The sequence below is a fragment of the Xenopus tropicalis genome, chromosome 9 (genome assembly GCF_000004195.4).
Source record: "Xenopus tropicalis strain Nigerian chromosome 9, UCB_Xtro_10.0, whole genome shotgun sequence".
NCBI classification, from domain to species: Eukaryota; Metazoa; Chordata; class Amphibia; order Anura; family Pipidae; genus Xenopus; species Xenopus tropicalis.
The window spans coordinates 12,666,485-12,691,241 of NC_030685.2; the positions used below are offsets into that span (position 1 = coordinate 12,666,485).

General features: G+C 46.0%; 1 protein-coding gene across 2 annotated transcripts; it reads left to right on the plus strand.

Annotated features, from left to right (window-relative positions):
* The first annotated feature begins 253 nt into the window (after positions 1–253).
* paqr4 (progestin and adipoQ receptor family member IV) lies at positions 254–22,776 on the plus strand. Of its 2 annotated transcripts, XM_018097378.2 has the most exons (5): positions 254–2,058; positions 2,354–2,974; positions 3,399–3,592; positions 15,276–15,494; positions 19,652–22,776. In XM_018097378.2, the coding sequence occupies exons 2-5, from the start codon at positions 2,907–2,909 to the stop codon at positions 20,083–20,085; spliced, it is 915 nt and encodes a 304-aa protein (XP_017952867.1). In that variant the 5' UTR covers positions 254–2,058; positions 2,354–2,906; the 3' UTR covers positions 20,086–22,776. The 2 variants fall into 2 exon arrangements, with proteins under 2 accessions (XP_017952867.1, XP_004918196.1); XM_004918139.4 differs by lacking the exons at positions 254–2,058; positions 2,354–2,974 and adding an exon at positions 3,061–3,303.
* Positions 22,777–24,757: the final 1,981 nt, after the last annotated feature.

Genomic DNA, 24,757 nt, shown 5'->3' on the forward strand with positions numbered 1-24,757 from the left:
CTGAGGGAGACAAAAGGCTACTGCAGCCTATCAGCGCCTATAGCAACGCTTGGGACCCCTCAAGCATCTTCTCATTGGATAAACTCACCAGCCGGCGGCTTCCCATTGGCTGAGACGCTGCTCCTCACGTCTGACAGCTATAAGCCTTGAGGAGTGGGCGTGTCCCGCCGCCTGTCCCCGCCCCCTCCAGCAAGCGCTTCCCTTACTCCCCGCCCCTTCCATTGGAAGAAGCATGTAGGGGGTGGGACGCGGCTGTCCGGCCTGGATGGAGGGAATGTGCCAGTGAGGGGGGGAATTACGGAGCCGCTCAAGTCACCGGGAGAAATAGGGGGGGAAGGGGCGGCTCAGCGGGGGGGTAGATGACAGGAGGCCGGAGAGGGAGGGTACATCCCCCCCCCCTCCCCACAAACCGAGATTCTTCACCTCTGTCTTCAATCCTGTGTGATGGCAGCCTGGGGGTTACCCCATGTCTCTGGGGTAGGGAGGGGGGGACACACAATGGGCTGCCCTGATTGCATTCCCACTGCTGCTGCTACATTGGGATCTGACCTCTGATTACTGGGATTAGCGCTCACGGGATGTTCCTATTGGTCGCGGGCTGACCGAGGGGTCATTGTATTCACCAAGGACACCCCCCCCCTCCCGCGAGGATGGGCGACTCGCTTGTGCCTACGTCGTAACCAGGGAAATCCATCTATGCCCCCCTCCCCCCCCGTCTGGTACCAAGGGATCACTAGCCGGGGGCACAACTGAAGTTTCACCAGCCGGGAACTCATCTTCCCATTCGTCGGATCTGCTGTTACAGAAGGAGAGTCTACTAAGGGACGTCGGGCGTGAAAAATGGAAATAAAATAACCGATTCGCCATAAATGATATCTTCTCTCCGTTAAACCAACTGGTAATTCAAGGACTTTTACCAGCAACTTCGGTCGATGGGTTTGTGGGTCTTCGTGGACTGGTAGTAAGGAAAGTATACTGGCAACTTCAGTCAATGGGTTTGTGGGTCTTCGTGGACTGGTAGTAAGGAAAGTATACCGGCAACTTCGGTCTATGGGTTTGTGGGTCTTCGTGGACTGGTAGTAAGGAAAGTATACAGGCAACTTCGGTCAATGGGTTTGTGGTTCTTCGTGGACTGGTAGTAAGGAAAGTATACCGGCAACTTCGGTCTATGGGTTTGTGGGTCTTCGTGGACTGGTAGTAAGGAAAGTATACAGGCAACTTCGGTCAATGGGTTTGTGGGTCTTCGTGGACTGGTAGTAAGGAAAGTACACCAGCAACTTCGGGCAATAGGTTTGTGGGTCTTCGTGGACTGGTAGTAAGGAAAGTATACCGGCAACTTCGGTCAATGGGTTTGTGGGTCTTCGTGGACTGGTAGTAAGGAAAGTACACCGGCAACTTCGGGCAATAGGTTTGTGGGTCTTCGTGGACTGGTAGTAAGGAAAGTACACCAGCAACTTCGGGCAATAGGTTTGTGGGTCTTCGTGGACTGGTAGTAAGGAAAGTATACCGGCAACTTCGGTCAATGGGTTTGTGGGTCTTCGTGGACTGGTAGTAAGGAAAGTACACCGGCAACTTCGGGCAATAGGTTTGTGGGTCTTCATGGACTGGTAGTAAGGAAAGTACACCGGCAACTTCGGGCAATAGGTTTGTGGGTCTTCATGGACTGGTAGTAAGGAAAGTACACCGGCAACTTCGGTCTATGGGTTTGTGGGTCTTCGTGGACTGGTAGTAAAGGAAAGTACACCGGCAACTTTGGTCGATAGGTTTGTGGTTTTTCGTGGACTGGTAGTAAGGAAAGTATACCGGCAACTTCGGTCGATAGGTTCGTGGTTCTTCATGGACCGGTAGTAAGGGAAGTATACCGGCAACTTCAGTCTATGGGTTTGTGGGTCTTCGTGGACTGGTAGTAAGGAAAGTATACCGGCAACTTCGGTCAATAGGTTTGTGGGTCTTCGTGGACTGGTAGTAAGGAAAGTATACCGGCAACTTCAGTCTATGGGTTTGTGGTTCTTCGTGGACTGGTAGTAAGGAAAGTATACCGGCAACTTCGGTCAATAGGTTTGTGGGTCTTCGTGGACTGGTAGTAAGGAAAGTATACCGGCAACTTCGGTCGATAGGTTTGTGGTTCTTCATGGACCGGTAGTAAGGGAAGTATACCGGCAACTTCAGTCTATGGGTTTGTGGTTCTTCGTGGACTGGTAGTAAGGAAAGTATACCCTCAACTTCGGTCAATAGGTTTGTGGGTCTTCGTGGACTGGTAGTAAGGGAAGTATACCGGCAACTTCAGTCTATGGGTTTGTGGTTCTTCGTGGACTGGTAGTAAGGAAAGTATACCGGCAACTTCGGTCAATAGGTTTGTGGTTCTTCATGACGGTGGCTTTTCTGGACTGGCAGTAAGGGAAGTATACTGGCAACTTCAGTCTATAGATGTTTGGTCACCTATCAAGTTGCGTCTTCTAGACTGGTAATAAGGAATATCTACCAGCAACTTTGGTAACAAGAGTCTGACAGCGAATGTTCTTTGTACGGTTATTATTTGCACTAGATGAAGGTTACGCAGGTTCTGCCGGCAACCCTTTTGTAGCGAGGACTTTCGAAAGTGGTGGATTGAATGGAATGTTCCTACCTCTTCATATAAATAAGTCGGGAGACTTATCGAACTCTTACAGTCGTACTTGAGGAATCCCGCCGACATATTTGAAAAGACAGATGTTTTGTGGTCGGCCGACTTCGTGGGAGTCATCCCGTGTTTGAAAGTATTTATTTTCTAAGGCAAAGTATTACGGAAGCCCTGGGGCAATTACAAAGATACAAAAGTACAGTAGCCCTACTGTAATCAGAAACATTGGATAAAAGAACTAAATTGCTGGGGGAAAAACGTGACAAACTAAAGAAAGATATCCTGAATGAATTGCGGGTCATCTTCACGTTTATGGAGACGTTTGTATGACGACGGGGACATACCTGCGATTCAGTGAGTAACGTTTGCTGCTTTATGTTCTTAATAGTAATGTGCCGGAATAGGCAGAATGTTCTCCGGCTTCTGTACAAATCTCTAAATTGCCCCCTTTTTTAATTTTTTCTGGATTAAGTTCTCTAAAACCAGCGTGTCACCAGTGACTGTAATAATCCTCATAAATAGACAGACCAGGCAAAAGTCTCAAGGTAGGGAGGGGTATTATCTGTCCCTGGCAGGCTATTTTCAGCTCTCTTTCTGTAGGGTAGCTGCTGGAGAGTTTCTATGCAGTCACGAGAGGGAAAGCTTTTACTTTCATGTCTACGTAAATAATTCCATTTTACAGTGTAAGTGCACTTAAATGAATGGATTCTACTTAGTATGATGCTCTAAAAAAGGTATGCTATTGTAGTGGTAATGTGTTTTTTTTTTTGTGGCTCAGATACGGTTCATTTGGATTTCAGTTACACATGGCGTTCCTGAGTGGCCCACGTCTTCTGGACTGGGCCAGCTCGCCGCCTCACCTACAGTTCAATAAGTTTGTGCTGACGGGATATCGCCCTGTGGCCAGTGGAGCGGAATGTATGAGGAGCCTGTTCTATCTACACAATGAACTGGGAAACATCTACACGCACGGTAAGATCTGGGACGGGGTTAAAAAGCTCGGAGGGGGGGGCGAGGTTTAGGTGCGTTAGGGAAATACAAAAAAAATCTGCTTACAGTTTAAGTTTACAATTCCATTTTTATAGTCTGCTGGTTTTGATCATGCTTGCTTTGTAGCTGGTATAACTTAACACTGTTTTGGTAATTACTGCTCCTTTGGCCTGTAAAGGTGGCCATACCTATGGGTGGGCGATATCGGGGGAATTTAAGCTAATTCGGTCGTTCAGCCCTGGGACCAAATGTTCAAATTAGAACGCCCATAATAGGCGCAGTCAGTTCGGGGTCCGCATCAACGAGCCAATGCTGCCCCCGATCCAACTACATTTTTTAACCTGTCCGATCGATTTCAGGGCAGATGCCGGTCGGACAGGCTCGTCGTTGCCCTACACGGGCCGATAAGCTGCCGAATTGGTCTAAGGCTAATCCACAACTTTTTATACCTGTGAGCCACATTTAAATGGAAAAAGTGTTGAGGAGCAACACAAGCATGAAAAAGGTTCCTGGGGGTGCCAATAAGAGCTATAATTGGCTATGTAATAGTCCCTATGGGGACTGGCAGCCTATAGAAGGCTCTGTTTGGCAGTACTACTGGTTTTTATGCAGCCAACACTTGTCTCCAATCCAGGAATTCAAAAATAAACCCCTGCTCTGAGGCCACTGGGAGCAACATCCAAGGGGTTGGGGAGCAACATGTTGCTCACAAGCCACTGGTTGGGGACCACTGGTCTAAGGGACCGATATTGGCAGCTACAATCGACCCATGTATAGTTACATACATAGTTACATAGTTACATAGTTACATAGGGTTGAAAAAAGACCTGTGTCCATCAAGTTCAACCCATCCAAGTAAACCCAGCACACCTAACCCACACCTACCAATCTATACTCACATACATAAACTATAAATACAACCACTAGTACTAACTGTAGATATTAGTATCACAATAGCCTTGGATATTCTGATTGATCAAGAACTCATCCAGGCCCCTCTTAAAGGCATTAACAGAATCTGCCATTACCACATCACTAGGAAGGGCATTCCATAACCTCACTGCCCTCACCGTGAAAAACCACCTACGCTGCTTCAAATGGAAGCTCCGTTCCTCTAATCTAAAGGGGTGACCTCTGGTGCGTTGATTGTTTTTATGGGAAAAAAGAACATCCCCCAACTGCCTATAATCCCCTCTAATGTACTTGTACAGAGTAATCATGTCCCCTCGCAAGCGCCTCTTTTCCAGAGAAAACAACCCCAACCTCGACAGTCTAACCTCATAGTTTAAATCTTCCATCCCCTTAACCAGTTTAGTTGCAGTCTCTGCACTCTCTCCAGCTCATTAATATCCTTCTTAAGGACTGGAGCCCAAAACTGCACTGCATACTCAAGGTGAGGCCTTACCAGGGACCTATAAAGGGGCAAAATTATGTTCTCATCCCTTGAGTCAATGCCCTTTTTTATACAAGACAGCACTTTATTTGCTTTAGTAGCCACAGAATGACACTGCCTGGAATTAGACAACTTGTTATCAACAAAAACCCCCAGATCCTTCTCCATTAAGGAAACCCCCAACACACTACCATTCAGTAGATAGTTTGCGTTTATATTATTTCTACCAAAGTGCATAACTTTGCACTTATCAACATTGAACCTCATTTTCCAGTTTGCTGCCCAGTTATGTATGGCCACCTTTAGGCTAATGCACCAACCCCTTGGCTTGTCATTTACATGAAATAAGACTGCCCTATAACCTTTCATGAAAATGTTCATTAACGCTTTTCCGGGCAAAAATCAGGCATCGTAAACAGTTTCTAACATGCCAATGAAACGAGTTATGGGAGTTAGTACATCGGTGTAGATAAGCTAGGTGCGCAATTAGCATTTTCTTGTCGTTAGCCCATTTAATGCACGTTTCTATTAATGACGGGCTACTCGTTGAGTTTAGGAGTTTTTACAGGCAGCAGAGATAACGCCCTGTGTGTCATGACCGTTACAGTCATTGTTCATAGCAGAAGTGTTTCCTGGAGTGCGTTGAGGCAAAGCTTTCATAAATCTAAACTACTGAGACCTTGAAAATGCCCCTTTATCAAGTTTACAATGTAAACAAGCTTATCAGCTGATCACAGTTCTTTGGTTACTTGCTTCTCTATTTTAGAGCTTCCTGGGTTTTTCTTTGTAGATGGCCGTTTATCCGTTGTGTCATGTGTTAGCTAGATAGACTATTATTCAGTGCCAATGTCATACATAGATGCCTGTGCAGCACTTGGCATGGCTAGGGCATACAAGTCCTTTAACGATGTCACATGGAGCTATGGAATATTAAAACTTTTGTTGTACCTAATAAATGCAAAGAAACTCACGTTCACTTGGTGGTGCTACTGTGTTAGGCACCCCCTACTGAATCCAATAACTATGTTTTTCCCTGGGTCAGAAGTTCTAAATGCACAGTAATCTAGCACAGCGCCCCAATGCCATTACCTACCTTTCCCTGTCAGTCCAAGCATAGAGTTAAGGTGGCCATACACGGGCCGATTGTAGCTGCCAATATGGGTCCATTAGCCCGTGTAGGGGCAGCAACGACGGGTATGCCCGACAGATATCTGGCCTGAAATTGCCCAGATATCCATCGGGCAGGTTAAAAGATTTAGTCGGACTGCATCGACTCGTTGATTCGGTCCCTGAAGTTACTGCGCCCATTGCCGTCGTTATAATTCGATCGTTTAGCCTAAATTTGCCCGATATCCCCCACCCGTAGGTGGGGGATATCGGGAGAAGATCTGCTCGCTTGGCGACCTCGCCAAGCGAGCAGATCTTAACGTGTATGGCCACCTTTAGACTTGCATCTGTACAGCACAGTATAATAGGAAAATGTTATTCTGCTGTGAGGTCACAAGTCTCAGTCTATACTAGATACAACTGGGAAAGGTAGGTAAGATGGCAGCACCATGATAGAAAGTTTTCGAGGACGGTGCATTTTTTCCCAAAAAATGAGTCTTGGCCCTTGGGACTGGTAAGTTAATTAACCTGGGAGTACTGGGGAATTTGGGTTTTCTTGTCGTTTAAGTAAAGGTAAGTGTCCCAAAGGTGTTCGGTTGAGCTACTTGAAGTAGAGCCCCTTGTGCCCTGCTTGTCCACCCGCATTCCTATCCAGCCATTCCCCCCCGCTGCTCAATCAGCTTGCCAATTTTCTGATTGACTGACAAATCTAACTTAAGCTGGCCATACACGCACCGATCATATCGTACAAAACCACGTTTCGTACGATATTCGGTGCGTGTATGGCGACTCGCCGAGGCCATTGAAGGCGCCCAAGCAAAATCTACCTTCAGGACTGAATCGGCAGAAGGAGGTAGAAATCCTATTGTTTCTACCTCCATATCTGATGATTCAGTCCTAAACGTCTGTGGAGAGTGGGAACGATCTTTCACGTGACCGATGGTCGGACGAAAGATCGAAAATCGCCACCTCTATACTTTATTAGCATTTTACTCCTCGCCAGTTTTTACTTTTGGTGTTTTTAAAGCAACGATTTTGTTGTAAAATGAGCCTCTTGTTTTGCTGGTTATGTTGTCAAGGGATGCAGTAGAACAAGAAAGCAAACTTTTTCACATAAAGGAACGTCTAATTATAAAGGCAGATATCTGCACAGGTGAGTGTGTTGGATACATTTCTGTGACTGTTTAAATATATACAGGAAAAACCTGCCGACTTCAGAGAAAGCGTATATTTACCCATTGAATTGTGGCTAGCAGAGGTCAGTAGGGACAAGTGGTGGTTTCAGCTCGTATCGTAGCTTTCTCAGCTCTAAATTCCATTACTACAACGGCATTAATGTGTTTCCTTAGCTGAACATAAGCTGGGCTGGATGTTGGCATTGAGTCCACATTGCAGCACTAATTCTGGGCAGATTCTGAAGAAGTTAAGGGCAACTTAATTTAAACATCAGTAGTGTAAGGATTGCTACACAGTGGTAGATTCGAATGTGGTCATTCTGTAAGTGCCCTTGGGGGGCAGCAAATGTTCGTGTTACTGTAATCTTAAGGGCTGTGACAGATGGGGAGATTAGTCGCCTGCAACAAATCTCCCGTGTCGCGGGCGACTCATCTCCCCGATATGCCATCCCCCTGGCGACAAAGTAAATCACCAGTGGGATGGCATACGCAGTGATTTGCGGTAATCACCAAAGTTGCCTTGAGAGGCAGTTTCGGCAATCGCGCCGCTGCTTATGCCATCCCACCAGTGATTTTTCGCCGGTGGGATGGCATTTTGGAGTGATTGGTTGCCCGCAACAAGGGAGATTTGTCGCGGGTGACTAATCTCCCCGTCTGTCATGGCCCTAAGGGCTGTGACACATGGGGAGATTATTTATGCCGCGACAAATCTCCCCACAATGCTATCCCGCTGACTAGAATGTAAATCGCTGGTGGGATGGCACACCCGGTGCCGCGATTTGCCGAAGTCTCTTCTCAAGGAGATTTACATTCTAGCTGGTGGGATGGCATTGCGGGGAGATTAGTCGCTCACGACAAGGGATATTTATCGCGGCGCAACTAATCTCCCCGTGTGTCACAGCCCTAAAAGGGCAGTATTGCAAAATTTGGACCTGGGAAGTAAATAGGAGATTTGGGGCGGCCATGTCTTTGACTCCATGTTGTGAGACATGACACAATTTGACATGAAATAAGGAGTGCAGCTCCTTGGCCATTGAGGTGGTTTGGTGAGTGACACTGGTTTTAAATGTAAGGTAGGACCCTATATGTAAAATCATGAGCGCTGGAATTACGGTAGCCTTTGCTAATTGCCACAGATTATTAAATTCATTTACCCATAAAGAAATGCTACAGTCATTGTATAGCCGTAAGATGGATTTTAACTAGGGATGCACCGAACCAACTCTTTTGGGTTCGGTCGGAACCACAGATTCGGCCGAAACCAAAACCTTAAAAAAAAGCCAGGATTCGGCCAAATCCCAAACCGAATCTGGGATTCGCTGCATCCCTAATTTAAACTAATATGTACCCAAACCGAGCTTTTTATGAAATTTTTGGGTCTGTGTCATCGCAGGCTATACAACGTTTGTTTACATCTAGGCCCATTATTTACTGTAATTATCTCAGGAAGCATGCAGAAAGCAATGAGTGCACATAAAATAGCCTCCCCCAGTCTGAAAACAATAAAACGTCTATTATCAATCGCTGAGTGTGGAAATTCCATAGGTCCACAAATTATTCTTTACATTTAGTGTCATTTTTATTGGTGATTAATGCCCGGTATGTCAATTTTTAAAAAATAACTTATCATGTATTGGCATAAGGCAATGTCAAACGGCAAGGCTTTGCTTACTTACATTAAAAGATTGCAACTGTGCAACTAGAAACAAATAAAGGTTCATTTATTATTCATCGGCTTGACTTAAAAGCCTGGTAAATGACCAGTACATTTTTCTTGTTCCTCGTCAGATAATGAGATATTTTGTCTGGCAGAAGATTAACAGAGATTAAAACTTGGATCTCTCATGGATATAGCAGTCATATTGGCATGAGTAGAAATGCCAACCCACTGCAATATCTTGTCCAGGCCTGGTATATACAGGAAACCCGTTATCCAGAAAGCTCCGAATTACGGAAAGCCCGTCTCCCATAGACTCCATTTTAATCAAATAATTCAGAATTTTGAAACTGATTTCCTTTTTCTCTGTAATAATAAAACAGTACCTGTACTTGATCCCAACTAAGATATAATTACCCCTTATTGGGGGCAGAACAGTCCTATTGGGTTTATTTCATGGTTAAATGATTCCCTTTTCTCTGTAATAATAAAACAGTACCTGTACTTGATCCCAACTAAGATATAATTACCCCTTATTGGGGGCAGAACAGCCCTATTGGGTTTATTTCATGGTTAAATGATTCCCTTTTCTCTGTAATAATAAAACAGTACCTGTACTTGATCCCAACTAAGATATAATTACCCCTTATTGGGGGACAGAACAGCCCTATTGGGTTTATTTCATGGTTAAATGATTCCCTTTTCTCTGTAATAATAAAACAGTACCTGTACTTGATCCCAACTAAGATATAATTACCCCTTATTGGGGGCAGAACAGCCCTATTGGGTTTAATTAATGTTTTTTACATTTTTTAGTAGACCTAAGGTTTGGAGATCCAAATTACGGAAAGACCCCTTATCCAGAATACCCTTGGTCGACGAGCAGACCTACAGCTAAACTACATGTCCCATTTACCCCTTGGTTGTAGCTTTACAATGGCAAGGGTTTTGTGATCTAAGGTGGCTTTAAGTTGGGTATACATGGCAAGATATACTCATGGGACTATGGAAACCTGTCGGGAATATCTGGCCTTCGATTCACAATAAGTTCTGGCATTTTCTGTACACTCATCTTGTGAGGGCCAAACCCAATAAATTGTGTCTGTCTATACAGACTGCTAGTTTAGGCCTGACAGCAACATGGAGTCCAATGGGACTTTGTAAGCTCCCAAGTATCAGTTGGGAAGGCCAGTTTGTTGATTATATGAAATAGAACAATCCTTTTGTTTCTACTTTCTGTCTACCAAATAATCTTTTTTCAGATTTTGGCTAGTTTTTGGCCACACTTAAATGCTGAGCTGGAACAACTGCACCACTGTAACCAAACTAATGCCAATGGCAAAGCCCGTGACCACTGAGCTTGTAATATGAATGCTTTCTTTGACTCACATTTCCCCTGGTCCGTAAGTGGTTAAGAAACAATTTTAGTCTAGGTTATTTTACTGCCCTTTTCCGTATGCTTAACCCTTTTCTCCGGGCTGAGGGTTAAGATAAGAATTTAAAGTCTTTAAAAGCTTTGAGGTGAGTACAAGGAATGCTCCTGTAAGGAGCTCTGAACTGTAATCTCTTTAGTAGTGACCTGGATTCCTTTAGCTCGGAACCTTGAGATCTGCATGGCTCAAGGATAGGAAGCAGCGTTCCGCGTTGTTCTCATCCGTGCCAGGGTAGAGAACTTGGAATGAAACCACAGCGCCCTGTGCCCATACGATTCAAGGAAGCATTCCAAAAATTCAAATTCAAAGCCCTTCGCAGTCTAGAAGCACTACGCGTTTCTCTTTGCCAAAAAGACAGGACGGTTTCTTGCTAGCGAACAGTAGGGGTATATTTCTGAAGCAGGTAATACAACCCCTGTGTTGATACGTGCAGTTATTCTACTGCGCTGAAAAGGGTATTGGGAAGGGCAGATGCTGCGCTGAAGAGGGTATTGGGAAGGGCAGATACTGCGCTGAAGAGGGTATTGGGAAGGGCAGATGCTGCGCTGAAGAGGGTATTGGGAAGGGCAGGTAATGTGCTGAAGAGGGTATTGGGAAGGGCAGGTACTGCGCTGAAGAGGGTATTGGGAAGGGCAGATACTGCGCTGAAGAGGGTATTGGGAAGGGCAGGTACTGTGCTGAAGAGGGTATTGGGAAGGGCAGGTACTGTGCTGAAGAGGGTATTGGAAAGGGCAGGTACTGCGCTGAAGAGGGTATTGGGAAGGGCAGGTACTGTGCTGCAGAGGGTATTGGGAAGGGCAGGTACTGCGCTGAAGAGGGTATTGGGAAGGGCAGGTACTGCGCTGAAGATGGTATGGGGAAGGGCAGGTACTGCTCTGCAGAGGGTATTGGGACAGGCAGGAACTGTGCTGAAGAGGGTATTGGGAAGGGCAGGTACTGCGCTGAAGAGGGTATTGGGAAGGGCAGGTACTGCGCTGAAGAGGGTATTGGGAAGGGCAGGTACTGCGCTGCAGAGGGTATTGGGAAGGGCAGGTACTGCGCTGAAGATGGTATTGGGAAGGGCAGGTACTGCTCTGCAGAGGGTATTGGGAAGGGCAGGTACTGCGCTGAAGAGGGAATTGGGAAGGGCAGGTACTGCGCTGCAGAGGGTATTGGGAAGGGCAGGTACTGCGCTGCAGAGGGTATTGGGAAGGGCAGATACTGCGCTGCAGAGGGTATTGGGAAGGGCAGGCTTTGCTCTATTCAGAGCCTCTAGTGCGGATTCAACTGGGATCAGCGATTCAGCTTTACGTATGTTAATATGTTCAAGGCTTTCTTTATTTACTACCAGGCCCTGGTGTCGGGCAGGCCAATATCCTGACATACGAGAAGATGAAATGATTTAATCAATACCACCCACTGTCTCTAATATTAGGTTATAAAGGAAAAATCCATAGCACGTATGCAATCCCCTGATTAAACCGACCGACAAACATGCTCCAAATGAAGGAGCTGGCCCAAGAGAAGCTGTAATACGCTCCGCTGCTTTTTGGTAATGTTGCATTCATTATTTTTTTATTTCTTTTTGGAATGTGCTTTTAAAACAGATTTATATCAGTCATGGTTGTGTGTATATTTGAAGTAAAATAGGAGATTTCCGCTTGTCCTTTCAAGCTGCCCCCACCGTCGAGCAAACAAGTAAGCTTCTTGGGCGCGTAGAGGTCGTTGCCTGTGTCCTCTCCAGGTACGATCTTGCTAAGGTAAATCTCCTAATATTCTTAATAACCTAAGCTGCTCTAAAATTACTTCACCCCCATGCCTCTCTTCCTTTCTTTATCCAAAGCTGGCGATCCCTTGTCCCACTAGAGACAGTTCATGGCGTTATTATATACTTGAGGCTTTCAGAAATGTTGGGTTTAGGTGCTTCCTAGTTCTCCTCGGGCTTGAGTAGGAAAATATTGTTGTGCTGCTGAAGTCCGGCAATTAAGAACAAGCTGACTACTAAATAGGCAACGTTTAAGAGGGCTTTGAGAAGATGATTTAAGAGAAGTATAAGGAGGGGACAGCTTGCTCAGCATTTTACACTCCTCCACCAAATTCATCCGAGTGGTGCCATCTGCTATTCCTTATTGCTCTTGTCTGTTAAGCGTATGGGAGAAACATATTAGAACCACTTCTTTTTGCTGGACGAAATATCGCTAATTGTATTCCCTCAACCTGATTTTGCCATTCTACAGCACCTCTGGATCATCCTTAGTCACTAACCTAATGCTTGTTAATTTACTCTGAATCATCTCACACCCGCAGGTTTTTTCATGTCTGAGAATCTCAAAAATTCATACATGTCTGTATTTATAATCTCGCCATTCTGACCCATGTGCCACATTCCCAGACAGATAATTTACGTCTACGTTGTAGTTTAGAATCCTCTTGGTATAAAGTCTTTGAAGTTGGCAGCTGTACCCTACAGTAGTACCATTTTTGAATGGGCCATCTCTTCATCAAAGAGGGGTTTTGATAGATAAATCATAGGGTTCTGTATTGGAGAGAGAAGTTTTTCTTGAGGCTAAATATGTCTTGTATATGTTTTTGATATATGAAGTGTGCAGTAAAGATATACTGTATCATATCTGTGCTTTGAGGACATTTTGTCTGTCTTTCCTCTGCGATAGTAATGGGATGCATCTAAAGGTACATTACACCAGGGTATGGGATCAGTCACATGAAGACTGCATTAGAGTGTCTGTGTAGTCCTCGTTCAATGAGCTTTTCAAACCTACTCAATATATATATCTCAAGATATTGGTCGTGTAGTCAGTTCTGAGCACTTCACACATTGATTGTTGACTTTGTTTGGAGAGGCTACAGCTTTTTAGCTTTTGTATGGCTAGCTTTAGGGTGATATTTGGTAGAATGGCCATTTTCTCAGATACTGTAGGTAAGGACTAGGGTAGAAAAAAAGGCCTTGGTATTTTAAAAACACATAGGCCAAGACAGCCCCCCATCAGCCCAAAAAACAGTGACTGCTTATGGCATATTACAGAAGCCCCCCTAGCATTTGGCAGCATCCAGGTCTGGATTAAACTTGATGGACGTGTATTTTTTTTCAGTCTTAACTAGTATGGATCTGGGGTTCAGTGCAATTAGGGTGCATCCTGGGACTTAAGGTGGCCATACACAGGCCGATTGTAGCTGCCGATATTGGTCCCTTAGACTGATTCGCCAGCTTATCGGCCTGTGTATGGGCACTAACTCCGGGCCTGCCCGACTGACATCTGGCATGAATTCGCCCAGATATTGATTGGGCAGGTTAAAAAATTTATTCGGATCGGGGACCGCATCGGCTCGTTGATGCAGTCCCCGAACCGACTGCGCCTATTCTGGCATTCTAATTCGATCGTTTGTCCCCAGGGTGGGGATATCCCCGTAGGTGTATAGCCACCTTTATATTTAGCCAAATATAAATTGTTAACTTGAAGAAACTAATGGTGTCACTACATGGACCGATAAAAGCTGCCAAATCTTATTGTTCCCTGCATAGGGTCCCATTGATGCACTTTTCTCCAGGCTGGTCTCCCTAGGTCTCCATTATGAATCAAACAATTGGTCTTCCCAAATTGCCCCAGCTTGTTGGTGGCCATATTGGGTATCTGCTCATTTGAAGACCTTGCCAAACAAACAGATCTTACAGTGTATGTCCAGCTTAACTATGTCACGCAGTTGGATGGGACAGATATATGTTGTTCTATTTATATAGTGCTATTTGTATACACAGCACTGTACCCACATGATCTAGTTGTGCATACAGCGTGATATTAAGTCATGGAGCAGCAAATTTCATCTACCAACTGGAGATCTATATGAATGAATGAGCTTTAAACTATGGCTTTGTACGGAATGACTGAGCCTAAATCTTTGACTCGATACTTGTTCAGGAATGTACTTACATTAGAAGACAGGCTGAGGGCTATATGATTTCCCAGTAGCAGGAATTCCTGGCTGTATTATGGTAGGCAGTACCTCAGCACGGTAAGTAACACCATGGATTGGATTACGGGCTTGATAAAACATGTTCGCTTCCAGCACTATCGTGTTTCCAGTAGAGAGACTGTTGGATTCCCTCCAGAGAGCAGACAGCATTACAAAAGTGGTGTATGGGCAATTAATACTCACAGTCGTGCCAACAACGGACTGTGGCAAATAGGTTCCATTTGCACCAGTGCTCGGGTATTCATGGCGTTACTGTAATTGTCATATAGATACATCTAAAGCAGTGGTTCCCAAACTTTGGGGCTTGGAGCACAGGCTTCTATTCACGCCTAGAAGGCCAGCTTGAAAGAGCGAGATTTATGGGGAATGCTTATTTGATGTCCTAGACACATGTTTTTCTTATATGTGTAATGTGGCATGGGCTAAAGGTGGCCATACATGTTAAGATCCACTCACCTGGTGAGGTCGCCAAGCGAGCGGATCTTCTCTCAATATCCCCCACCTACGGGTGGGCGATATCGGGTGAATTCAGGCTAATTTGTTCCTTTTACCTTGGGCCAAATGATTGGATTAGAACACCGGTAATAGGCACAATCGGTTCGGGGACCACATCAACGAGTCAATGCAGTCCCCGATCTGACTACGTTTTTTAAGCCCGATCAATATGTCGATTGGGCAGGCCTGTCGTTTGTGCCCCTACACGGGCTGATAAGCTGCTGAATCGGTCTAAGGGACCGATATTGGCAGCTACAATAGGCCTGTGTATGGCCACCTTTAGGGCCAAGAGTTGGACCTCCAAAGGGGCTCGAGTAAATAGTCCAACAACCTCTGATCTAAAGGCGATAGTATCTGTAGCTGAATAGGCTAAATACAGTATCGTGTATGAGCTACTAACTCAAACTAAAGTCTTATTTCTGTGCATTCCTTGCAGGGATCCCACTCCTCGGGTTCCTTCTCTTGCTTCCTCTTCAGATACCCTGGCTTCAGCTGTCTGTGCCATGGCTGGGGTTAGTCCACTACCTGGCATGCGTGTCTCCACAACTGGGCAGCGTTGTGTATCATCTCTTCATGAACCATCATGGCGGGGCTCCAGTCTACCACAAACTGCTTACACTTGACATGTGTGGGATCTGCCTTGTCAACACGCTAGGTGAGTCTTTCTGTGCCTAACAACGTGCCTATATACATATTTAAAAACCTGCAAACTTTTTGGGGCTAATTAAATGTATTATAGTCACATTTAGAAAACATTGTTATAAGTCAACAATAAGCTGCATCCCTTAGTGCAGGGGTGGGCAAACTTTTTGGCTCAGGGGCCACATTGACTTACAGAGGGGCCGGGCCAGCATTAAGCCCAGGGCCACCATCAGAAATCACGGGGCCTCTCAGCTCCTCCCCAGCATCCTCCAGCTCCCCACCCCAGCATCCTGCAGCTCCCCCCAGCATCCTGCAGCTCCCCCACCAGCATCCTGCAGCTCCCCACCCCAGCATCCTGCAGCTCCCCACCCCAGCATCCTGCAGCTCCCCACCCCAGCATCCTGCAGCTCCCCCCCAGCATCCTCCAGCTCCACTCCCCAGCATCCTGCAGCTCCCCACCCCAGCATCCTCCAGCTCCCCCCCCAGCATTCTCCAGCTCCCCCCTCAGCATCCTCCAGCTCCACTCCCCAGCCTCCTGCAGCTCCCCCCCAGCATCCTCCTCCATCTCCCCCCCCCCAGCGACCTACAGCTTCCTGCATCTCCCCCCGGCTCCATCCTCCACCGACCTCCTGCTTCCTCCGTCCTTCGGCTGCATCTGCCCCCGGCTCCCCGCCACATCAGAACACTTTTATACAGTTGCGCCAAGTGCGTACTGACATCACGTGCATGCATTGGGTGCAACCAATCAGGAGTTGGCCGGCCTGGATTAAAAAGGCCAATGGGCTGGACGTGGCCTGCGGCATGTAGTTTGCCCACCCCTGCCTTAGTGGATTGCAGACAGAGTAAAGAGCATAAATGAGTGTATATAATTAAGCAAGACTTATCCTCATGATTACTCCTTTAAGTTGTTTTAGGGATGTCACTGATAGGTAAGCATATTGGATTTTTTAAATCCTTCTACCATCCCCCAGGACTTACCTTGGTGCAGAGTAAGCACTTTTGTACATCCTGATCCTGAGCTGCTGTTTCTCCCTTGGTCTGGTAAGTGGGTAGCATGGAAAGCACTGGATCTAAAAGCAGGTTCTTATGGCCAAAAAATTACCTTGTCGGGGTATCTGTCTGTCCCTCCTATTCTGCGCCCTAAGGTTGATGCCACATGGGTCATCTGTATCTCCTCCGGCCGTAGGTGACAAACCTTCGAAGATACCTTATCGTTGGGGTCAGTGTAAATCGGCAGTGGCAGCTGACGGAAAGTTATGGGTTTTTTCCTAGAAGTTGCCATTTGAACGCATTGCAGCCGCTGAATTGATCTCACTGCCAGCAGTAAATAACCAGTTTCAGCGCTGATTAAAAAGCAATACCAACAGATTGCTGAGTTAAGGTCCCCATACACCTTCAGATCCGCTCGCTTGGCGATGTCGCCAAGCGAGCGAATCTTCTCCTGTTATCCCCCAACTACGGCTAATTCAGTCTGGGGCCAAACGATCGCATTATAACAAAGGGTATAGGCAAAGTCGGTCCGGGGTCCGCATCAACGAGCCAATGCGGTCCCCGATCCGACTAAATTTTTAACCTGCCTGATCGATATCTGATTTCAGGCCAGATATCGGTCGGGCAGGCCCGTCGGTAGTGCCCATACATGGGCCGATTAGCTGCCGAATCAGTCTAAGGAACAGATATCGGCAGATAGAATCGGCTCGTGTATGGGGACCTTTAGAGACCGAGTCCATGATACCATACATCTATTCGTTTATTTTCAGGGTCGAACTGGGTTGTGTGAGGTCCACTGGGGCTGCTACCCAAGAGTCCCCCACAGGGGCGGGCCAAGCCGACCGGGCGCCCTAGGCAACCCGGTCGGCCAACTCCGCCCACCTCCCCCGAAAGCGCAGGGGGGGGCAGTGCGATTAGATCGGTCATTGCCTCTGCCGCTAATGACAAGCGGCGGAGGCAATGACAAAGTAGCACTAGGGGTAGGCAGGAGAGGCTCCTGCCTGGCGCCCCTCAATCGTTGCGCCCTAGGCAGCTGCCTCTTCTGCCTACCACTAGTTCCAGCCCTGGTCCCCCACACCCCTCTGTGGCCCCTGCTGCCTGCCCTCTCACCCACCGCCACCCTCTCCCTCCCCACGGGGGAGGGCAGGCAGGGATTGGGTGGCGGGGCCCACAACGGCCAGGCCCTTCAGGGTTTTTACCCGGTGTCCTGCCGGCCCGTTTATTTTATTCACTCTACCTAGTATTTTTCCATCTTTCATTGCCCTTTTTCTGTTTCGTTTCATCTCTCTGTTCCCCCATCTCATCTGCACCTTTGTCCCTGACACACGACAAGGTTGTCTTGTGCTTGCAACCTTGGTGCTAGTCGGAGGCTTTCTCTGGAAGCTTCTGAATTGTGCTGAGGCTGCAAACACAAAACAACTGCAGCTCGTCCCTGCATTACTGCATGTACCGACTGGGAAACAAAAGCAAATATACTGCAGATGGAGCGGAACGCAGCAGAACCATATGGTACAATGCCGTTAGAGGAAAATCCCCACCTAAATAAGACATATAAGCACATAGAGTATGTTTTTGTCACATAACCTTTGGTATCGTAGTGAAATGGATTCTCTCCTCGTGTATTACCTTCTTATATTTCATCCAGATGCTAAAATTCTGTTTTTCCTGTTTTGAGGTCAGTCATGTAATGGAAAAAAAATATGGTGTTTCGATGTCCGGCCTGTATGGCCCCAGGCTGCCCACCTGTGAGATGGAGATTGGCTGGGTTCTACAGCTGGCCATACATGTCCAGATTTGGTTAGTCAGTTTTGACGATACTTCCCAACCACTTGGGCATGTATGGCTGGTCAGGGGGACCTTCAGGCCACCAATTCAGACTGAACCTTGTAGATTGAGGATTATCGGTCCTGACAGAACTTTTCTGTTGTCCGGAAGTAAGTGAGGAGGAACCAATTTGCTGTATCTCCTCATCAGTTCCTGCTATTCCAGTCTCAAAAGAACAGAATAGAAAGTTGGGCAAACACATGTATGGGATGTGCTTAAAAAAGTTGTTTCAGGTTGACTTATTGAAAATTATTTTTCCAAAAACCCTACTAGCCTCACCTATATGTTCCACTTCCTGCTGCCTCCTTTCCCAGGCTGTGCAGGGGGGCCGGGGACAATGCACAGTATGATAGGAACCAATCAGCAGCTAGGCTGACCTGATAGGGAACTGAAGCTTGTCCTTGCTTGTGTCACCGCAGGGCTGTGATTGGCTATCCCTCTCCTGTTGTACTTCTGGCAGGAACTATTAGGACACGCCCACCCCTCAATTGAAACATGGACAGGTACCATAGCAGATGTATGGGGAGCTCCAATAAAGGGGACATTTTTAAAGATAATTATCATTTTAAAGGGGACCTGTGTTACCCTAAAAAATAATTCCAAATCCTTTTCTATCATGTTCGGTGAGCAAAATAAACTTTTCTTACACTGTATAAATTATTTAATTTTTTCCCCCCTCAGTCCTGGAATTTACAGTCACGGCAATCAAGCCGGCGCCATTTTGTGTACACTGTTATTAAGGCAAAGCTTTGTATCCCCCCAAAATCTTATGCATTTGTCATCTAGGTGATATCTAGGAAGTGCTGAATGGAAAGTTGGAGTAATTGTAATTAAAAATCTGAGCTGTCAATCATATATTGCCTGCCCTGTCTCTATGCCGGAGGCATAGAGGCGGGGCAGCAATATATGATTGACAGCTCAGATTTTTAAATACATTTATAACAGGATGACTTAATTAAAAAAAAGAATTTGGGTTCCATGTTTAATCTTTAAAGGACTTTTATTATACAGCTTTTTACGTGTGGGTGACAGTTCCCCTTTAAACCCAGAGTGAAACCAGCCCTGTATTCATTACTGCCTACAGGACTTGGGGGGATTTTCCTTCATGCTATATGTCTTTATATGCACTTTTTCTTCCATTTGTAGAGGTGTGTTGGCAGATAATTGTGCTTGATACTATATATGCCCTTTACACGTCTGCTTTAGTCAAACCAGTGCTGCAAAAGACTATCAATCAAGCTGGCCGGGCTCCTTTAATGTCCCGTATTAATGCGATTTTCTGTTTCCCATTGGTGTATGTCATGCAAAATTTACCCCTAAATGGGTTTCTTACCATATTGCTTTCTTTTTCTGTAGGTGCCCTTCCAATCATTTACTGTACCCTGCTGTGCTACCCATCCACCAGGACTTTGGCGCTTCTGGCGTACTCGGCTTTATCGAGCTACGTAATCTTCTGTGCGGTCAGCGCCCACAGCAATATCAGTCGGCTCTGCTCATTCGCCTGGCAGGCTGCCTTCCGCTTCTTCATTTTTTACCTCCGCTGGGCAGACCTAGGTTTTGGACACCCATCCTCACTGCGCTGCTACCTCTTGATGGATGGCCTAGCTTTGCTTGGTGGCATCATTAACATTTCCCGTCTACCCGAGCGCCTTCACCCGGGAAAATTCGACTACTGGTTCAACAGCCATCAGATCATGCATGTCTTGGTGGTGATCAGCATCCTGTATTTGCACTGGGGCGTGACCTCTGATCTCACTTGGATCAGCAGCCACTCCTGCCCCTTGGACTGAGACTCTTCATCATGAGGGTTGAGCTCATTCATTCGTCATACGATAATTCGATTAGAATGTCGGCAGCTTAGCTTTTAGGAAAAGCAGCAGCGTCGGAGCGGAGGTAGAGATGCTCTCCGCCATATTGTAGCATGCTGCAGGTAGGGTGATGAAGTGCCCGAAGCAAGCTCCGCCCCCAGAAGAAAACCTTTTATAAAGTACTGTAGAAAACTCGAAGTTTACCACGTCCTAGATTATATGAACAAACACTGGCGTTCATCACTCCTCTGCAGTAAAATGCTGCCTCTGACAAAGACGGCAAAGCTAGAATTTAACGAGACTTCTCCGGAATCACGATAATATCATCTTTTTTTCAGACTCCGACAAGAATTGTGTTGCCAGTGAACTGGCTGCTAAGGGTATATGGGTATTACAGTGTTTACATGACGACAGCCTCAATCAGTCAGGGCTACATTGATTCACACGGTGGCACCTGTTTACGGTGGACTTAGGCGTTTGAATGTTTTACCTCAAAACATATTTATATTTTAATATTTATAGGGGATGGACGGGAAAGGAGATGTAGAACTATATGAAAGCACTCCGTTGACGAGTGACGCAGATACGAAAAGCAGCTGTTACGTAGCATTGCATGGTTTGTATCAGAGATACTGTAAATGCCACAGCAAACGGAAGTACTGGTTCTGTAGTGCTCCCAACAAGATTAGCACCGCCGGTTTATCACTGGCTGTTTGGTTGACTATTGCAGCAGAAGCTAGGATTCTGCATATGGCCATTGCCTGTGCTAACATCGGAAAAGCTATACTAATTTGATTTACTGTAGGGTGCCTAACATAATGGGACCCCCCAGCGAATGTGGTTTTACTTGCCCTTTAAAGGGAGGCATATACCTTCCAAAGTAGTGTTGCTTTTAACCAAATGTAGGCAGGATGAACTTGAGCATTATTTTGCTTGCAATTTCAAGCTCACCAGGTGGAAGATCCCCAAATTTGCTTCTTCATAGACTTCCATGATTAATCTCTCCGACCCTACTAGTGCACCCCCAGGACAAAGTGATAATCACTTAGAAGCGCTTCTAAATCTTGAACTATGTGTGATACATATCAAGGAGTGAGAAAATACCTTAAGCAATTTGATTCCACCCAGTAATATACTGGGACCTCAAACAAATTGGTGTTTACTTGCCCTTTACTATATACACTGTATAGAAGTGTTGCTTCAATCAGATGTAGCTTTGGCGTACAGAGCAAATTTAAGAATATGTTGCCTGTTGAATTTACATCTCGGCAGGAGGGACGATGCACAAATTTGCTTCTTTTTAGACTTTCATGGTGACCCCACTGCTGGAAATTGCTCAGCTGGCAAAATGCTCATATTCTCCCCATTAGTTTGTCTCCGAGGGCATGAAACTTTGCTAAACAGCACTTTACCTGACCTCCCAAAGTCTGACTACATTTGATAGTGGCAAACAAAAAATTGCACACTTTACTTAGTATGTTTGACTTTAGCATGATTGTAATTGGTTGTTTACTTTTGCATCAGCTTGAAAAAGCTAGAGGGCGCAACAGAGTCCATTTTAAGGAAGGTATACATCCTCTTTAAAGAGTGGTAATGAATTGAGAAGCTGTTTATGCACTTAGTCCATGTCATCTTTTCCTCAAAACAAAGCCAGGACACACAGTGTTAAGGTACTTAACCGTACTGCATTATGGGTGCTTCTACATATGTCCCGTTGAACGGCTGGAAATTAACCTCTAACGTTTTGCCCTGATGTGGTGTAGTTCCCATGGATTTGCACCAAAATAAAGAACAAGCTCTAGGTAAAGCACAAGGGAAAAGCGTTCTATTTACGACTACTTTTTGGGATTTCCTCCCATTGCCCAAGTGTTCCGTTGGTAAGGTAGTCCTGCACTCCTGGCAGAGGAAACAGCATGTCCTGTTGGTGGCTTGTGTTCCTGCCGAGGACAACAGTAAGCCTTCTGCAACTTAGTCGTTCATCTTTGGTATTTATGTTTTTTCAGTTCATAGGCCCAACAACGAAAGCATAGTTTGCTCAATGAACTGGGAAGACTTTATCAATCAAGTCCAGCTGCCATTTTCCATGTGGTATCTTTTTCATACAATATAATACAAATTTGGTACAAGATGTGCTTCAAAAAGACAAAGGCATATTGTGATGATAAACCCTTTCGGGCTTCTATGCATTTCAGGGTGTGCTGTCGGGAAACCTACAGCACCCCCCCCCCATTCCATCTGCTTCATTCACCTCCACCCACAAAATATTTAAAACAGATGTGCTATGCAATCTTGTGCAGCTATATAACAAGTTTTAATGTTCTTCAAGCTGGCAATATAAAGAGGGAACACTGTACCGCCGCCATGTCCAAAATACCCTGAACTTGCCTCAAATCCATCCTCCAGTATTACTGTATCTCCCTTCAAACCCCCTTAACCGTGAATAATGAAAGAATAACCAGAATTTCTGGGAGGGAGTACCCAGCTGTGCTCTAGGGTTACATGGTGCATTCAACAATACTGTTTGAGGCCTTGGAATTTTTTTTTTTTTTTTTAATGTCATTTTGCAAGAACCAAAATGTCTGACTCCTATCCACCTAGTAGGGCTGGGTACATCTCACAGGGCTTTGCACGAGGCCAGTATTAATCATGCAATAAACTCCATATTTCTTCTTAGTGCCGTCTGCGTGTTTTTATGACCAGAATCCAAGTCAACAACAAAGTAAAATTACGATCTTAAGACATAGCCTTGAGAATCTTACAGTGTATACCAGGGCCAGAACTAGGGGTAGACAGAAGAAGCACCTGCCTAAGGCGCAACGTTGGGGGGGGCGCTAGGCAGGTACCTCTTCTTTTACCTACCTCTAGTTCCGGACCCCTTTCCCCCCCCCCACTGCAGTAGCCCCGCAACCCCACCACCCTGTGTGTGCACACATGGGGGGGGAAAGGGGGGGGTACTGGTTGGGGTGGGCCAAGCCGATCAGGTTGCCTAGGGCGCCCAGTCGGCTTGGCCAGGCACTGGCGTATACTAAAGTCGGCCATACATGGGCCGATTGTAGCTGCTTATCGGCCCATGTAGGGGCAGAAACAAGGGGCATGCCCGACCGATATCTGGCCTGAAATTGGCCAGATATCGATCGGGCAGGTTAAAAGACTTAGTCAAATCAGGGACCGCATCGGCTCGTTGATGCAGTCCCCGAACCGACTGCACCCATTGCTCCTATTATAATTAGACTAAATTTTCCCGATATCGCCAACCCGTAGGTGGCGTGTATGGCCACCTTTACTCTCAGGGTAACTGAAGATGACATGGAAGCTAGTCATCATATAGGCCAATGCTATAACAAACAGCACCCCCACCCCTGCATATATGCTAGCTTTTCTAATGGTAGCTTTGGGAATACTGAGCTGCCATCTTGGTTTTACTGGCTAGCAGAAACCTCAAGATTAACATTACTCAACTAACAGGTAAGAAACAACAGTCTGTTATTGGTAGGGATGCACCAAACCCAGTTTTTCGGGTTCGGCCAAACCCCCGAATCCATGTTAAGGGATTCAGCCGCATACCGAACCGAATCCTAATTAGCACATGCTAATTAAGATTTGGAAGGGTTAAATGTCCAAAAATTTTACACTTCCGTGTTTATGCGGCGCCATTAACCCTTCCCAATCCTAATTACCATATGCTAAGTAGGATTTGGATTTGGTTCAGCCAGGACTGTGGATTGTGGTTCGCCTTGATAAAGCATCATATGCGAAACGCGCGTCGGCGTTTTAAATCCTTATGTTTGTTGGTTCTGTGCCCTGCTTAAATCAAAGGCAATAGCAGGCTCTGGATGAGATAGGGACAGTTAATGTTGACGGCACCAATTTATGGCTGCCAAGGGATATGAATAGCCGCTGTTGGCTGGTACAAAAACATTAACGGGAGAAGCGGTAACTGCACATGGTTTGGCCAGAATTACTAAGGCAAGAATGTGTGCGGCACCACCGTGAGACACCGAGGTATTCCAACTCGGCTCATAGCGGCTCTCCTGTATGATTGTTGAAATAGACTGTAGTATTCGCTGCTAGGAAACCGATACCGAAGCAGAGTTCTAGCCCTATCCTGAGGCAACAGGCGGGGTGCCGATCCGTGTAACTGGCGGAGATATCAATCCGTGGGCCGGCTGCGGCAGCGATAATTACATAACGGCCGGTTATTGGGTAGGCTGCCGGCCGGCACGGGCGATAGAGACGGCAATCCCTGGGTAAACAATTGATATTGGGCAGCGATAACAATCTAATGTCTAATTGCGCAGGTGCATAAGCACTAATAGTACTGAACAGTACTAGTTGCCATTTTCGGTAAAGAGCCCTCGGCAATATACGTATTAGTTGGAGAAGCACATAAAATTGCCAAATACCATATCACATCCTTCCAGTTTAATGTATAGTGCGAATTAGGTTAAGTATCTATATAATCTTTAGAACAGCACGGAGATTCTCCCAGTTAAACTACGAAGAGGACGCGCCCAGCAATAAATGATTTGGAGAGGCGCGTCTTCTATTTTAATATACCAATGATTAGCTCCTTGGACTATATGATAGAGTACACTGTGCAAGGATTTGACACGATACTTACCTTGAGCCCTAAAATATAGCCACTGACATGATC

Bases quoted from the DNA above. Each gene is read 5' to 3' on its own strand.
- paqr4 (XM_018097378.2), top strand. From the start codon at position 2,907: ATGAATTGCGGGTCATCTTCACGTTTATGGAGACGTTTGTATGACGAC. The intron at 2,975-3,398 runs GTGAGTAACGTT...TTTGTGGCTCAG, and splicing joins GGGGACATACCTGCGATTCA to ATACGGTTCATTTGGATTTC. The intron at 3,593-15,275 runs GTAAGATCTGGG...CATTCCTTGCAG, and splicing joins GGGAAACATCTACACGCACG to GGATCCCACTCCTCGGGTTC.